This window comes from Acipenser ruthenus, chromosome 10 (assembly GCF_902713425.1).
Source record: "Acipenser ruthenus chromosome 10, fAciRut3.2 maternal haplotype, whole genome shotgun sequence".
NCBI classification, from domain to species: Eukaryota; Metazoa; Chordata; class Actinopteri; order Acipenseriformes; family Acipenseridae; genus Acipenser; species Acipenser ruthenus.
This window is the reverse complement of record NC_081198.1, coordinates 26921677-26938829: the sequence shown is the minus strand read 5'-3', so window position 1 is coordinate 26938829 and position 17153 is coordinate 26921677. Positions and strand designations below refer to the sequence as shown.

At 44.3% G+C, this 17153-nt stretch overlaps 1 protein-coding gene across 5 annotated transcripts in view; it reads right to left on the bottom strand.

Moving 5' to 3' along the window:
• tmem198a (transmembrane protein 198a) overlaps positions 1-17153 on the bottom strand; it is a 168498-nt gene that overhangs the window by 19186 nt on the left and 132159 nt on the right. For 3 of the 5 annotated variants that reach the window (XM_034004392.3, XM_059031993.1, XM_059031989.1), the window contains 2 exons: positions 13051-13244; positions 7422-7505 (listed from right to left, as the gene is read on the bottom strand). In XM_034004392.3, the coding sequence (XP_033860283.1) occupies positions 7422-7505; positions 13051-13244 (278 nt within the window). The remainder of the gene's footprint in view (positions 1-7421; positions 7506-13050; positions 13245-17153) is intronic. The other 2 variants (XM_059031990.1, XM_059031992.1) reach the window with 2 other exon arrangements.

Sequence of the window (17153 nt, the reverse complement as noted above, 5' to 3'; positions counted from 1 at the left end):
AGGAGCGGATGCGCTCGTTAACCTCGGGGTCATGGGCGAGGGTATAAATAGGGGGCATGGCTTGAGTGATCTGTTCCTTTGCATATGGTTAAGTTAAATAACCGAGAAGGAGCCCGTACTGTGAATAAGCCGTGAGTGTTCTGTGTCTGTGTATTAACACTGTGTGTCTTGTGTGTTATTTGTCACAGAAGATTACTGAGCACGATCCGGAGCTGCAGCCGCAGGCCAGCGAAAAACCCGGACTTCACCACTCACCTTTCACTACCAACTGTCTTTGTGTTTGCACCTTTTAGCACTTGAATCACACACTGTCTTTTGTGTTCGTGTTTAGTGTGGGTGTCGGAACGGGACTTTGGGGTTGCGGGTCAAACCCGCGGGATTATAAATTAGAAGTGATACACGCCGCTGTATCACTTCCAGCACTATTATTATTTACAGGTTTTGCCTTGAGGCTCTGGACATTTACAAAAATAAATAAACACCCTTGCACCTGTACCAGCGTCTGTAATTATTCTGCACTGCACTCACCTGCACGTCATTACCACTTTGCCACACGTGGTCGTCAGAAGTAGGAGATGGACTACGCAACACTGTCGCCGCTGCTGGAGCAGCTGGACAGCAGACGGGAGGGGGAGGAAAGACGGAGAGAGGAGAGGTACACCGCGCTGATCGAGAGGGTCGGGCTGGCAATACCTCCCACAGCATCAGCGGAACGCGGCTTCATAGCGCCCAAAGCCAGGACGCATAAAATGACGGCGGATGATGATCCAGAGGCATACCTGGTGGCATTTGAGCGGCTGGCTACCACCGCGTCATGGCCCCGACAGTTCTGGGCAAGCCAGCTGGGACCCTGCCTGATTGGGGAAGCGCAGGCAGCATACCAGGCAATGGGGGATGACGACGCCGCTCAATATGACCTGGTAAAGCTGGCTATTCTCCGCCGTCTGAATATTACGGAGGAAACGCACAGAGTGAGGTTCAGGGAGTACAGGAGGTCCCCGAACGTACGCCCCAGGGTGGTCGCGCAGAAGCTCTGTGACCACATGATACACTGGCTCACCCCGGCGCTAAAAACAACTGCCCAGATGGGGGAGGCCATCGTTATTGAGCAGTTTTGTCATGTGGTCGGCGCCGAGACCCAAGGATGGATACGGCGCCACAACCCCGACACCCTGGAACAGGCAGTCAAGCTCGCTGAGGACTTCGAGGACTCCCTGGTATCCGCCCAGACCGGGCTACTCACCCTGCTACCTCAACGGAGCAGCCGAGCCCCACCTCCTCTCTCTGCTCCATCAGCCCCACCACCAGGACCGGGTCAACGACCTCCGAGAGCACCAACCCCAATGGGCGACCTTGCCTCCTCTTCATGGAGACCAAGGTTGGCCCCCAGCTGGGGTAGAGGTGCTGCCCCTGCCCCGTTGCCATACCAGCAGCGGGACAGACCATTTAATACTGTGCCCTCCTTTCCCCCTACCTGTTTTAGGTGCCGCCAGCCGGGACATCAGGCTAGGTCATGCCCATCTGCGATGGAGTGTGACGTGGCCGTCTGTAATCTGGCATCTGAAGCGGGTAAGCGAGGGAAAAATGGTCGGGAGGGGCCTTGTATTGTTAAGGTGATTTTTGGAAATGTGAAGACCCATGCATTAGTGGACACAGGGTGTGGTCAGACCTTAATTAGAGCATCTCTCTTGGGCGGTATGGTGTGGCAGCCACAAGGTCAGGTGGCGATCTCCTGTATCCATGGAGACACGGCAACATACCCCACAGTAAAAGCATATTTATCGGTCGGTCCGATGAAACGTTCCCTGGTAGTTGGGGTAGCGGAAAGGTTACCACATCCCATTATTCTGGGTCGGGACTGGCCCAACTATAAAGATTTATTGAAATTAAGGGCAGTCCCGGCCATACACGCAAATGTGGCAGAAAAAGTAGAAGGGGAAATAATTGGTAATGTTTTTCCATTTCAAGCGGAAATGTTCTCTTCCCTGTTCCGGCCGAAAAAAACAAACAAAGAGAGAAGGCTGCGGAAATGGGAGGGAGCGTTAATGAGACAAGGCTGGGGGCTGGTGGGAGCCTGTTATAACGGTGAAAAACGTCAGTCGAAGGGGGTCGGAACGCAGTGTGACCGAGAGGGCGAGGTTACTGGGCCATCAAGGGCAGATGTTACTCCCGCCCCGCTCAATATACCGGACATGTGGCACTCGAATGTGAACCTAGTGTGGAAGCAGGACAATGACCCATCACTGGTGCACATTCGGGGACAGGTCCGGTCCATTGAAGGTAAGGATGTTGAAGGCGCTGGGGCACTAGTATTTCCACACTTCATTATCAAGGGGCAATTACTATATAGGGTAAACCTGGCCGCGGGCACAGGACATCCTGTAACACAATTATTGGTCCCCCCGTCTTGTCGGCTGGAGGTCATGAGGCTGGCGCATGATATCCCTTTTGCGGGGCACCTCGGAGTTGACAAGACAAGGGAACGGATATTGGCTCGATTCTTTTGGCCAGGTGTTTATAAAGAAGTGTCGAAATATGTAGCCACATGCCCAGACTGCCAGAGAGTAGCGCCGGGTCGAGTGCGCCCCGCCCCTTTGGTCCCACTGCCGATTATTTCCACCCCCTTTGAACGCATCGCAGTGGACATAGTCGGCCCTTTGCTACCTTCTGACTCCGGGTATACGCATATATTAGTGGTGGTAGATTACGCAACGCGATACCCAGAGGCAGTTCCATTGAGGTCCACTAGTGCTGCTGCGATAGCCAAAGAACTAGTGCAGATTATGGCAAGAGTAGGGATCCCCAACGAGATATTGACTGATCATGGAACTAATTTCTTGTCAAATACGCTACAGCAGGTATATAAATTACTAAAAATACGTCCCATCAGAACGTCGGTTTACCATCCACAGACGGACGGTTTGGTGGAACGTTTTAATCAGACTCTAAAGGCGATGCTGAGACGATTTGTGAATCAGGAGCAAAAACATTGGGCATCGCTTCTTCCCTACCTCCTTTTTGCAGTGAGAGAGGTGCCGCAGAGTTCGACAGGGTTCTCCCCCTTCGAGCTCTTGTACGGCCGACAGCCTCGCGGCATTCTCGATCTGTTGAGAGAGGGGTGGGAGGAGCACAAAGGCTCGTCCAAAAATGTAGTGCAGCATGTGCTCCTACTGAGAGATCGCCTAGATTTGGTCGGTCGTTTGGCCCAAGACAATCTCAGATCGGCTCAGCATCGACAACAGCAGCATTACAATCAAAATGCATTAATCCGAACTTTTCGACCTGGAGACAAGGTAATGCTGCTACTTCCCTCAGCGGAATCCAAACTATGTGCTAAATGGCAAGGGCCATATGAGGTGATTCGGGCTATAGGAAAGGTGAATTACGAAATTAAACAGCCCGATCGCCGTAACAAAAAAGAAATTTATCACATAAATTTATTAAAGCCCTGGCAGGCAAGAGAGGTGTTATTTATAGCCCCAGGCAATATAGAGGATGATTTAGGGCCCGAGCTAGAACCCTCTAGCACAAAGAACATTTCGATGGGGGAACAGTTACTTCCTGATCAGCAACGTGAACTACGTAGGTTAATTGAGGAATTTAGCGATGTTTTTTCTAACACGCCCGGTAGAACTAACCTCGCTGAATATGACATTATCTCTCCCCCAGGTGTCACAGTGCGAGAGAGACCTTACCGGATCCCGGAAAGTCGACGGAGTGGCGTTCGCAAAGAGGTATGGGACATGCTCGAACTTGGGGTGATTGAGCCTTCCAGGAGCGAGTGGTGCAGTCCAATTGTGATAGTGGCCAAAAAGGACGGCACCAACCGCTTCTGCGTTGATTTCCGCAAGGTAAACGCTATTGCCAAGTTTGATGCGTATCCCATGCATCGGGTCGACAAACTCCTAGATAGACTGGGGACGGCGAGGTTCATCTCCACTCTGGATCTGACGAAGGGATATTGGCAGATCCCGTTAACTCGTAGGTCTAGAGAGAAAACCGCATTTTCAACACCAGAGGGGCTGTTTCATTTTACAACCATGCCGTTTGGGTTACATGGTGCGCCTGCTGCCTTCCAGAGACTGATGGACCAGGTTTTACACCCACATCGTGAATATGCGGCAGCGTATATTGATGATGTGGTCATTTACAGCTCCACCTGGCGAGAGCATTTGGCTAGGATCACAGCCGTCCTTCAGTCTCTAAGGGCAGCCCGGCTGACAGCTAACTTGCGAAAATGTGCGTTTGCCAAAAGAGAAACACAATATTTGGGATTTGTAATGGGGAATGGCAGGGTGAAACCCGTTGTCTCCAAGGTCCAGGCCTTGGTAGACGCGGCAATCCCCAAAACCAAGGCTCAAGTGCGGTCGCTACTGGGGTTAGCCGGTTATTACCGCCGCTTTATCCCCGAGTATGCCACAGTGGTTAATCCCTTAGTTGACCTCACCAAAAAGAGCGCACCAAATTTAATTAAATGGTCAGAAGAATGTCAGGGGGCGTTTAATACTGTTAAGCAGAGACTTTGCCAGGCCCCTGCTCTCATCACTCCAGACTTCACTAAGAGATTCATCCTCCACAGCGATGCTTCGGATGTCGGTTTGGGTGCAGTCCTGTCTCAAATGGTAGGCGGAGTAGAACACCCTGTTCTGTATATAAGTAAAAAAATGCTCCCTCGGGAGCGCAACTACTCCGTCGTCGAAAAAGAGTGTTTGGCCATTAAATGGGCTACTCACTCTTTAAGATACTACCTGCTGGGACACTCATTTGATCTTGTCACTGACCACGCCCCACTCAAGTGGTTAAGCACAATGAAGGACAGCAATGCCCGGATAACTCGGTGGCATTGCAGCCCTTCATGTACCATATGGTACACCGTGCAGGGAAAGACCACCAAAATGCGGATTATTTTTCCCGGGAGGGGGGAGTAATGGGAAAGGTAGGTTTAGCCGAGTGTTCCTTCGGCTCCACTCTGAGCGGTGGCATATGTGACAAAGATCGAATGAGTCTTAGTGTTAGATCTCCCTCTCGACCTGTGAGAGCACGGTATACGAGGAACAGAGTACCCTTAATGAAATGGCACGACAATTTATTCCGTAGGGTAGATGGAAGTCGGTCAGTTCGGAAGGGGGCGGAGCCATGGCACCCAAGCTCAGTGACCCAGACGGTAAGCGGCGTGGCATCCGAGGACTGGAGGAGCGGATGCGCTCGTTAACCTCGGGGTCATGGGCGAGGGTATAAATAGGGGGCATGGCTTGAGTGATCTGTTCCTTTGCATATGGTTAAGTTAAATAACCGAGAAGGAGCCCGTACTGTGAATAAGCCGTGAGTGTTCTGTGTCTGTGTATTAACACTGTGTGTCTTGTGTGTTATTTGTCACAGAAGATTACTGAGCACGATCCGGAGCTGCAGCCGCAGGCCAGCGAAAAACCCGGACTTCACCACTCACCTTTCACTACCAACTGTCTTTGTGTTTGCACCTTTTAGCACTTGAATCACGCACTGTCTTTTGTGTTCGTGTTTAGTGTGGGTGTCGGAACGGGACTTTGGGGTTGCGGGTCAAACCCGCGGGATTATAAATTAGAAGTGATACACGCCGCTGTATCACTTCCAGCACTATTATTATTTACAGGTTTTGCCTTGAGGCTCTGGACATTTACAAAAATAAATAAACACCCTTGCACCTGTACCAGCGTCTGTCTGTGTAATTATTCTGCACTGCACTCACCTGCACGTCATTACCACTTTGCCACACTCACGAAAGAAGATCCCCCTCACGACAAAATAAATGACATTAAGTTATTTTTTCTCCAGAGTACTTCTATTTTCGCCAAAACAGCTGCTTTTTTCGTGAGAAGAATTCCTTTTTCATGAGATGTGTGGCGAAAAAAGATTTTAAAAGATAAAATAAACACAAGATAAAGACATATGATTTTTATGCAGTTTCAGGTTTTTTTTTTTTTAATTGTATACAAAATGTCTGCCTCACGACTAAAGATTTTTTTCTGATGAAAGATTAGACCCTCGTGAAAAAGGATATTTTGTCGTGAGGCCAATTTCTTTTTCGAGATCAAACATCTAATTGCAAATGCTGTACGGAGCATGCTCAGAACCAAAATTTCTAATCCCTGTAACTCAGGAACAGATTAATATTTTTTCTCCAAACCAGAATAATGCACTATTCTGGGCCAGTCCCCTTGTACCGTAAAATTGTCAAACAAAAATTCCAAACCGTTTTTTCCAAAACCCCTGCAAAAAACACAGATTTTTAATTTTTTTCCCACTATCTGGATCTCGGAATCCGCATATCCAAGCAGAACGAAATGGCCCACAATCAAGAGATCCAACCAAAGGGACCACACATCCATATTTTCATGCGAATCCATTGAACGGGGTCAAAGTTATTAAAGTACAGAACTTGGGGTTTACCATTAAACTGCCTACTCATCCCTAACCATTACTGCGCCACTATAACATGCAGGCTCTTGCTGTGATGATGCACAGATCAGCGATTTACATCAATCACCCAGCCAACAATGGATGGTGTACTTGAGGAAAATGGCTATCATATTGAACAGCATATAAAATGAAGCCTCTGAATGAGAGAAAACAGAAACCACAAGTTAGTCTCCCCAAGTGACTTTTTAAACACCTGTGTTGATATCCATCACTGTTGTTTTAGATCATTAACAAATGTCCACAGTACCATCTTAATCTTCTAATCAGTATTATCAGGGGATGAAACAGTGCAGGCGGGTGTGTGTATGTATGTATGTATGTATGTATATATGTGTATATATGTATGTATACCACACATTTTCCCATATATCTGATAAACTCTGTATTAACACTATTTAGCTTAAATTATTGGAAATATCAGTATGCTCACGTCTCTCTGTCCGTACATCCGTCTGTCTGTCACACTTTTACATGTATCTTGAAACACAAGAAGTGATTCATCAGCCATTGTAATATAGTTTATCATACTAACACCTCATTTGCTTACCTAATGGCATCTAGGTCTTAAATAACACGCCATTTTCTTTAAACTCTTCATTGCCAGTTCTTATTCTATACTATTCTGTGCATACTCTGCTGATTCACATCTTGGAGATGTATGTTACTAACAAACTTGAGGGAAACATCACGTAAAAAGATGCCAAAATAAATAGTTTGTGTGTGATTATTAGCCTGTATGTATATTTCTATATTATACACCTTGCCATGTTCACCAGCCAATCAGATTGAAGATAGAAACAACATTTCTGGCTCACATATGTCCTTTATTACCCGAAAATGCTTTTAGGTGAAAAATATGAACTTTGATTTATTCAAATCATGTGATCGCAAAAAACCAAACAAAAAAAAAACAAAAAAAACAAACGACATAGTTTCTTATAGGATTGTATGTTTGTGATGCTTACCAACTTTCCCGGATAGTGTGAATGTGAGCCTGGCTTAGTTGCCAGGTAACCAGGTAAACGCACCGTGGCAGGAAACTGGATCTGCTATAATGATGGGGAGAGGGAGAATTAAGCTACAACTTAAAACATGTTGAAACCGAACAAATACCAACTAGATTAGAAAATAAAAACTGGGAAAAAAAGGCATTTATTATTTAAAACATTCGTGTTGTATATTAAAAACCCATCTTATGTTCATACTAGTCGTGTACAGTATGTGGATTCACCTGAAGCACACTTCATAGTCTCTTCTAAGTTCCCCCATGGTTATTGCAGGGTCATGCGATTGTATTGATTACTTTACTTCATTTAAAGAGGTTATAGCAAATAAAAGAATTCCACAAATCCTAATTACTGTGCACTTCCATTCACGATGTAGGTCTCAAAGGTGCAGTTTTCAAAAAAGCACACGTTGAAGCACTTTATTTTGAAATTTTTTATCTGTTGTAAGTTAAAGAAATCTCTGTTTGCAAGCCGTATGTATTTAGAATGTACATGTTGTATGCAGCACTAGTTACAGTGTTAGAGAACCCCTGCAGTGTTTAGAAGACACACATGACCTTTGCATGACCTTTGCTGTATTTGCTGTTGTCCATATAGCAACCATTTTTTCTGAATAAACTAGGGAATTTCAACTTTTACTTGGGAACATTCGAAGAGATTTTTCTTCTAAACATCGCAGTGTATCCAGTTCATGCTCCCTCCCTCCTGTAACAATGCTGGTGCTGTGATTGAAATGAGTGTATTTGTAATAGGTTGAACATTTTAATAGGTTGAAATGTGGTACTGTCTCTTTCAGAAAATGTATTATTCTTGCCATGGCGGGAAAATGCTAGTGCCCAATCAGCCGGGGTTGGAGGCGGGACAAGGGACTGACGGAGAACAGAATGGAAGGTTAGCGGTTCAGGAGAAAAAAAGAGAGTAAATTCAACAGTTGTAACAGCCAAATAAAAACTGAAATTTTGCTGAGAAACAGTAGTCAGTGTATTTGGGAGGTACAGGAAGGTTCGGAAAATTGAACAGGAGTAAGCCAGAAGATGACCGGGAGCAGGTGGTGTGTTGACTGAGTTGCACATTCCGGACGGCGGAAAAAGCTGGACGTGAGACTGCTGTGGATAGTCACAAGGCCTAACCCTGAAAGACGGGATCACGGTTGCTTCATTAAGAGAAAGGAGCAGGTACCAAGCCTCCTTGGAGGTCTGAATATTTAATGAAATCTGTTTGGCATTGTCTGTTACAGTAGTGAACTTTTAACCCTTTGCGGTCCATTGTCGGACCTGGTCCGACATTGCAATTATTCCTATCCAGTCCATTGTCGGACCCTGTCCGACATCATCAAAAGAACGCAAAAAACAGGTTTCTAGTTGTTTTTTCTCCGGAAAAAGCCGAGAAAACCATTCAATGCCCGAGTGGGAGTGACAAGAGCCGAGACAAGCCGAAAAATAAATAAATAAATAAATAAAAGGCGCATCTCATGATTAGTCACAGCTGCCCCTGGCATCTCATATGGGCGGTCATAAGGAAACAAGCTGTCTGATACTGCATCAGCGCACAGAGACTATCACGGACATTTGCAGTTTATGTTATAGTATTAAAATAATGACTTGGATTGCATTATTGAGGAGTTGGGTGATAAAACGAGTGATCAGGAGATGATTGATCAGTATGTACGACTATTATTATTATTATTATTATTATTTATTTCTTAGTATAAGTGAAAGCGAAAGCGAACGAAAGGGTGGGGCGGGGCTGGAGATGCCTAGTGAGTGCTTTGTTGATATGCAGGGCCTTTTAAACCCGTTTGACTGTGGAAAAAAAATACTTTTAAACAGCGCGTCTAAAATTAACTGCGCGTGTGAAAATAAATTGGACCTGACGCTCCTGACGCGCACTTAATAAATGGACTGCAAAGGGTTAATATACCTACTGCCTGGATATTTTGGTTCAATGTAATTTTTTGTTGTCTGCATTTAATGAATCTGCTATAGTTACTTTGAACAGAGTCAAATCTGAAACGGGACATAAGAAAAAAATTACAAATTCATTTTTTTTTGTAAATACTTTCTGAACCTGAAAGAGGAAAACGTTTGGTTATTGTCATAACCCTGGTTCCCTAAATTAGAAATGTAAACATTACTGCTTGTGTATTTACCTCCTAAAGACCTGAAACTTGAATAAGATAAAGGCACTGCACTCACAGATCTCAGTGTCATTTTCCCTACAAGTCTGCTGCAATCATGGATGCAGTGACCTTGAAGGTTCATGGTTACATTTCTTTTTTTTATTTTTATATTTCTTTATAAATGCAGTAATCGCCATTTATTTTATTATTTTCTCCCAATTTGGTATATCTAATTATTTTTTAAGCTCAGCTCACTGCTACCACCCCCGTGCTGACTCAGGAGCGGCGAAGACGAGCTTACGCTGTCCTCTGAAGCATGTGCTGTCAGCCGACCGCTTTTTTTCACACTTCAGCCCCGCCATGCAGCCAACCCAGAGCTACAGCATCGGAGGACAACGGAGCTGTCGGGCAGCTTACAGGCAAGCCTGCAGGCGCCCGACCAGACTACAGGATTGCTGGTGCGCGGTGAGCCGAGGACACCTTGGCTGACCTAGGCCCTCCCCCGCCCCCCCACCCCGGGCGGCACTCGGCCAAATGTGCGGCGCCCCCTGGGAGCTCCGGTCTGGGGTGCAAAGAGATCTATCTCTGCTCTCCCAAACTTCTCCCAAATGAGGCTTACCACCTCGGGGTGAAGCCTCCACTCTGAGGTGCTGGGAACTCTCCTTGAGAGGAGGTCCGCCACCCAGTTTGTCACCCCAGGCAGGTGTATTGCCCGCAGTGAGAGGAGGTTCTCGTGTGCTCAGAACAAAAGCTGGGCGACCTGAGGCTGCCCTGGTGGTTGATGTAAGCCAACACTGTTGTGTTGTCTGTATGGACAAGCATGTCTCCCTTGAGCCTCCTGCAAAAAATTCTGCAAGGCCAGGTAAACTGCACACCCCTGCTATTTCACACAGCACCCGAGCCCAGGCTGGACGAGTCCGTGGTGATGACCTCTCTTCTGGCAACACTGCCCAGCGCTACGCCGAGGTATCTGGGCTGGCTGTTTCCACCAAGAGAGTGCCTATAGACAGTGATGAGACACTGTCAATAGGTGGTCGCGGTTCAATGCAGGCTGAAAAACCCTGCTGTTAACCAGGCCTGCTAGAGGGTGCATGCGCAAGAGACCCAATGGAAGGGTCTGGGAAGCTGCTGCCATGAAGCCCAGAAGTCCCTGCAATGTCACTACCATGAGCGCTCTGCCGTCCGACATTGTTAATGTATAATTGTATTACCCTACTTTAAGCAAACATTATGAAATGCTAAATTGAAATCGCAAACCTTTTTCTAAGTTTTACGTTTGAAGTTTACAATACTAATGAAGTAATTGTTGAAATGATTGTTGCGTAATAAAATGCTATTCGCTTTACTGTGGATTCATAGCACTAACTGTGGATTTGTTAATTAACAACATATCTGCCCCACACTCCCCTTCTCTTCAAAGCCACTCAGCCATGTAGCCTGGGGAAGGCAGCGAGGTGGGCAATGTAAACAAAGGGAGGTGAGCTGCAGAGCTCAGTGACATCACAGCCTATAGGAAGCAGTCCCAGGGAGGTCAGAGGACATCTCCATAGTTTCTAGTGACAGACAGTTTCATATGGCAGGACTAACAAATGACTTTCGGCATTAAGAAGAACTGAGGAGAACGGGAGCCAATAGGAAGAGGTGGAGCTTGGAAAGAGGAGAAGAGAGCGTGAAGGATAAAAAAAGAAAAGAAATAAAAGAGAGACAGCAGCTACGAAAGATTGAATACAAGTATTCAATTTCAGCTCAAATGAAAAATGAATAGCCTTACAGCTGGAGTAGTGTGTAAGGCTGTATATCTTGCAGTGCATGTAATGTAGAGTACACAGATTGTATCCAGCTGCTACTGCTACTGAACAGTCGTCTGGGCTACCGGGAACAACTCAGCGTGTCCTCTGGCTACGTGGGATCAAGGAGAACGCGTAACAAGAAGGAAAAACACAACAACGCACAATGTATTTTTCTTTCGAGTCCTGACGGCTGTCTGCCTGAAGCAGGATCACCATTTGTGACCATTGTTTGTGCCCCTTCACCTCTATAAACGAAAGCGCATAGCTAGTTAGCCATTAGTCACATTTTCTGTTTGGAAATTGTACAGGTCCAGATTAAGTTTAATGAGGGCCCGGGGTGGTTATCGTTTTGGGGGCCCCTCTTTGCATATTCATTTGCTTCCCTTTACTGTTTTACTACCACCACACTCGATTAACATTAATGTCAAATTATTCAGTCTTAGCTGATCCATATTTTACCTGATTCGATGTTTGAATTAGCGCTAGTTTTGAAAATAAGCATTGGCCACAGCGTTAGTTATTGGCAGTTTCAAATAGAAAATGGGAAGTGCAAACTGCAGACTCTTTTGTCGTAATAGCAGGTTATCTGGAAAAGTGTTGTCCTTATCTCTTAAGAATATGTATGTGTATAATAGATTTATAATAAATATATATGCAGCCAAAAATTGTTTAGGAAATCACACAAGGATAGTACACAGCACTTTCTTATGTAATGTGCACTAAGGCGCAAGACTGCAGATTACTGAACCTTGGCCCAAACTGGAGGTAGGCTTCTCCCAGCGGTTACACTTATATTACAGGCATTTTGTACATAAGGCCAAACTCAGTTGATGGTTTGTGTTCAGTTTGTTTTTATGTATGTATCTCACCTTTTGAAACGAATGGAACTTGAGATTTGATGGCTTGTTTGTTTGGAAATGCTCTTGTGATTTCTAATTTCAATTTTTTCTATTTTTTTTTTTACGGTATTTGTTTAGCTCATCTGTTTTTTAAACTGTTTTTCACAACAGGACGCAGAAGAAGCAGTCTTTAGAAACTTCCCAGGGTCTGTGCTTCTTTCAAGCATGTAACGTTCAGTTACAAAAATGCAAATTTCTCTATTTTTTTCATATTAGGTGCCAGCTAAAATGAAAATGCCTGTTTGCTACCTGTATGCCTTTCAAAACTGCACAAACAATGGACATGGCTGATTAATAGAATGCATTAGCTATAACCCCTTTAAAATCTATTGTTTATCTTTGGTACATCTTGTAAAATATTTCTCTTTTTTTGTTTGTTTTTAAAACATGCACTGGGCAAGGTGTATAATAGTGAATCTCCCCTTCATTTTTATATCCTTTAAATAATTAATCAATGCTTTTTTTTTCTTTTTTATATATAACCTTGAAACAATGTGGATTGCTTGTACCTGTGTGTGTGTGTGTGTGTGTGTGTGTGTGTGTGTGTGTATATATATATATATATATATATATATATCCATGTGGAATAATTGTGATATCATTAATAAAAACACACAATAACATAAAAAAAAGCAAAAAAAAAGGTCAGCAACGCACTTGGAATATCTAATATGGAGAAACAGATGAGCAAACAGACAGATGTACTGACAGACAGGGGAAACGAAACAAGGTGACAGAGAAACGGGAGGTGGAAAGGTGAAGCAGTGGACTGGACTCACGGGAGACAGCACGTCCCCGTCGAAGCGGCGGATGGGGTTGGGTTTCCTGCGGTAGGCCGGCTCCTGGGCGATGGGTTTCTGCTGGTGCTGGTGCTGGTGCTGGTAATGCTGCTTCTTTTTCTTCCGGTCCTGGCGCTCTTCCTTCTGTCGAATTCGCATGAGCTGCACCCGCCGCTGCTGTCTGCTGATTATCACTGAGAGAACGAGAGAGAGAGTGAGAGCGAGCGAGAGACACACATCAGAACAGGGAAGCTGCACAGCACCCCTCTGCTGCTACAGTGGTTAGATCCATGCATGTAATTCAGCCTCCGAAATGCCAACAGAAACTTAAATTCAGTGACAAGCGTTTTCGCTTCTTCTCGTCACTGAATTTAAGTTGTGTTTAGTATTTCTAAATTCAGCTATTTTGGGTGTTTAATAGGTATGGATGATTATAGCTAGTTTGTATAGAACATAATAAGGCATTGTATTCTAATCAAGTGGGGAGGGATCAAATACAGTGCTGACACCAGTTATGGAAACAACAAATGCAAAGAAAGAGTTGGGGTGGTGATTTTACTGACCATTTTTCCTCACTTACTGTAGACCCCGTACTTACGGAATACCTTGGCATCCCTCAATAGATCAGAATACTGTGGACAGATAGTTTGTTTCCTTGATAACCTCACTCAGACTAATTTCAGGCAACAAACTCCTCATCCCCCCAGAAGTGCTTTATAAAAGTATTTTACGGTACTATTACTTGTGAGACAGCTTACTCATTCAAATATTTTGCTTTTTTTTTTTTTAATGATCTATTCTAATGAGGGAAAATTGGCATTCAAATCCCCACCTCCAGTTGTTCTTGTGTAGCTAAATACTGTAACTTGTAAAGTAGTTGTTACTACAAAGGAATTAATAGGAGAAGCAGCTAGTTGGGTACAGACAGAAAACAAGCTGCCGAAGTGGTAAGGAATTACCAAGGAAGTGAAGCACTATATGACAGCGTGGATTGCAAACAGATGTTTTTGACCTAGTGTGGTACCAGATGACAAAACACAAGTTTGCTCTTCATGTGCTTTTTTCAGACTGCACATGAGATACACACAATGGAAGTGCTCCAGTGTTCACATTCCTGGGATTCTTCTGTTAGCTACAATCACATCAACACTCCACAGAACATGCTCTTGCTCAATTGATCAACAGCATCTATTTTAAACTAGTTCCTGGAATTCAGAGACTGATCTGAGCAATGCCTCCACTGTAAGCAGCTCCAGTTCAAGCTCAGCTACACAGTTCACTTACTATCTGTTAAACTTTACCATGGGGGGGACTTTTGTTACTTTCTTCAGCATCACTAGGTTGTTGTCTTAACACCTCAAGTTTGCTGTCATTGTTGTAAACGGATCCACCAAACTATTTACAACACAAAGGCGTGCTTGGAATCGATTACCATGTTAAGGGAGTGGAGCTAATGTAATCAAGGGTCTGTTATTTTCCGGTTGGGATGCAGGAACTCCCTTGGAAGTGTGTTGAATATTGTATTGATGCCAGCAATTGGATTCGGCATGGCTCACATGAGAATGCAGGAGAAAAATGGTCCAAAAATCCTCAGTATATCTAACTGTCTGTTTCTGCATCTTTGGTTGTGTTTTACAGACAGTCTGCTGTGTGAATGTATAAGTGTTTGTGTGTTTTTGTGTTAATGTACAGAAACGCCTGGGTAAATGAGGGACACCAAGTATATTGAAAGCAAGGGCTTCCACACAGGTGTGGCTCATGCGTTAATTAGCAAATAACATCCCAGCATGCTTAGGGTCATGTATAAAAATGCTGGACAGGCCTGGTTGCCTATAATTATGGCTAGCATGGCTGCAAGAGGAGACCTCAGTGACTTTGAAAGAGGGGTGATTGTTGGGGCATGTTGGGTAGGAGCTTCAGTGACCAAGACAGCTCAACTTGCTGATGTTTCACGAGCAACGGTATCTAAGGCGATGTCGGCATGGAACTCCGAGGGAAAGACATCATCAGCAAAGGGCAACAGTGGGCGGAGGCGCATACTCCAGGATTGTGATATTATTACTATTTATTTCTTAGCAGATGCCCTTATCCAGGGCGACTTACAATTGTTACATGATACCACATTATTTTTACATACAATTACATTATTTATTTACACATTATTTTTACATACAATTACCCATTTATACAGTTGGGTTTTTACTGGAGCAATCTAGATAAAGTACCTTGCTCAAGGGTACAGCAGCAGTGTCCCCCACCTGGGATTGAACCCACGACCCTCCGGTCAAGAGTCCAGAGCCCTAACCACTACTCCACACTGCTGCCCATATATCCATGCATTAATTCGAAGAGCAAGGCAAAACAGGCTAGCAACTGCAGAGCAATTGACTGCAAATTTCAACCTGGGGCGTGAGCAGCCAGTTTCATCAAAAACGGTCCGCCGAGAACTCCATAGAACGGGATACCATTGTGGCCCAACACCCTATTAAGTGACTTTACGTTGGTGTTTCCAATTTTTTGTCCACTACCTGTACTACACATGTTTACATAGAGCTTATAGAGAAAACCATTATTATCATGGGAAATGAATTATTATTAGTTCATCAAGAGTGTTTTGTTTTTGCTTTTTTAGTATAATGTTACAGATACAGTTCAAAATGCAGGTGCATGAACCCTCTGTAATTACAGTGTAGTGACCATTTACTAATGTGTGTTACATGATGGGGTGGGGAGATTGAAGGGAATGTGAACAGGCATGAAAGTTTGCTTTGGTTGTGCTTCTCTTTGTTTTGTGCACGTTTCATCTTCGCTCTGATGAAAAGTTTAGTCTCTTACTTGCCGTTTGAACATTAAAATCATGATATATCTCCCTTGTATCCAAACACACCAGTTTTCTTTACTGTGGACAACAAACTTTTCCGTAAACTGCAGTTTTTTCCTCTGATGTAATTTCCTGCTGCACTGTGACAAGGATGGCTTGGCGGGTGACATCAGATGGGGTTAAAATGCCCCATCCAGATCAAATTGCAAGAATGCATGGTCAACAGCGAGTGATCATTGACAGACTGGCTGTTGACCACGCATACGTGGTCGAGGGATAAACTAGGTAACTGATAGCCAGTTAATCCCTTGGACACAATATAAAAACACGCAGCTCTGGCTGAACAGGGTTTAGTGTGTTCAGGGGTGGAACGAGACACGAGTCAAAAAAGCTAAAATCCAAATAACAATTGCTACCCGAGCTGGTTTTACACCAGCACTATACTTGTTTGTTTCTGTATCTGTTTTGTTTTGTTCACAGTGCTGTTTTGTTAAGTGTTTTGCTTTTGTTTTAATATTTTATTTAGCCCGCGGATCAGCGCTTCCATACCCCAGTACTGTGTCTGTCTCCTCCCTGGTCTGACGTCACCCGCAAGCCATCCCGTTCACAGATGGATACGCAGCAGGCAGTACTGTGGGGTGAAACGCTAATGCACTCAGGGTTTTTATTAAATAATAAATATACAAGAAACAAAAAAATGGCACCAGAGCCAAAATATACAAACAAATACCTTGTGGTTACAACGATTACAGCTCCGTAGCAATTGTTTTTCTCTTTCATTTGACATTCGAGCACTCCGTCTTGTTTCCTCCTTCCTCTGCGGTATATATAGGGGCCGAGGGATTAACTGGCTGTCAATTACCTCGTTTATCCCTCGGCCACATTCTGCATGGGTTTTGTAATAAGTGTGGCCGACAGCTAATTCATCAATACATAATTAGCTGCCAACCACGCATTCTCATGAGATGTTATTTTAAAACAATAATAAACCAGACAGGTTTTCCACCTGTAATATATTTATAAAATAATAATAATAATAATAATAATAATAATAATAATAATAATAATAATAATAATAATAATACAATAATACACACAGGGGCGGGGTGTACCACATGCACCAAAAAATGTCCCCTAAAGACTAGAGTTGTTCTGTACAGAGCAGAGTGACGTGTGGAGCTCTGCAGGAACACATCTGGCTTGACAAGAAAGAACTACTGTATCATTATTGTAGAATAATCCATTTCAAGTTGATAATATTAGTTGCATATATTGTGTCAAT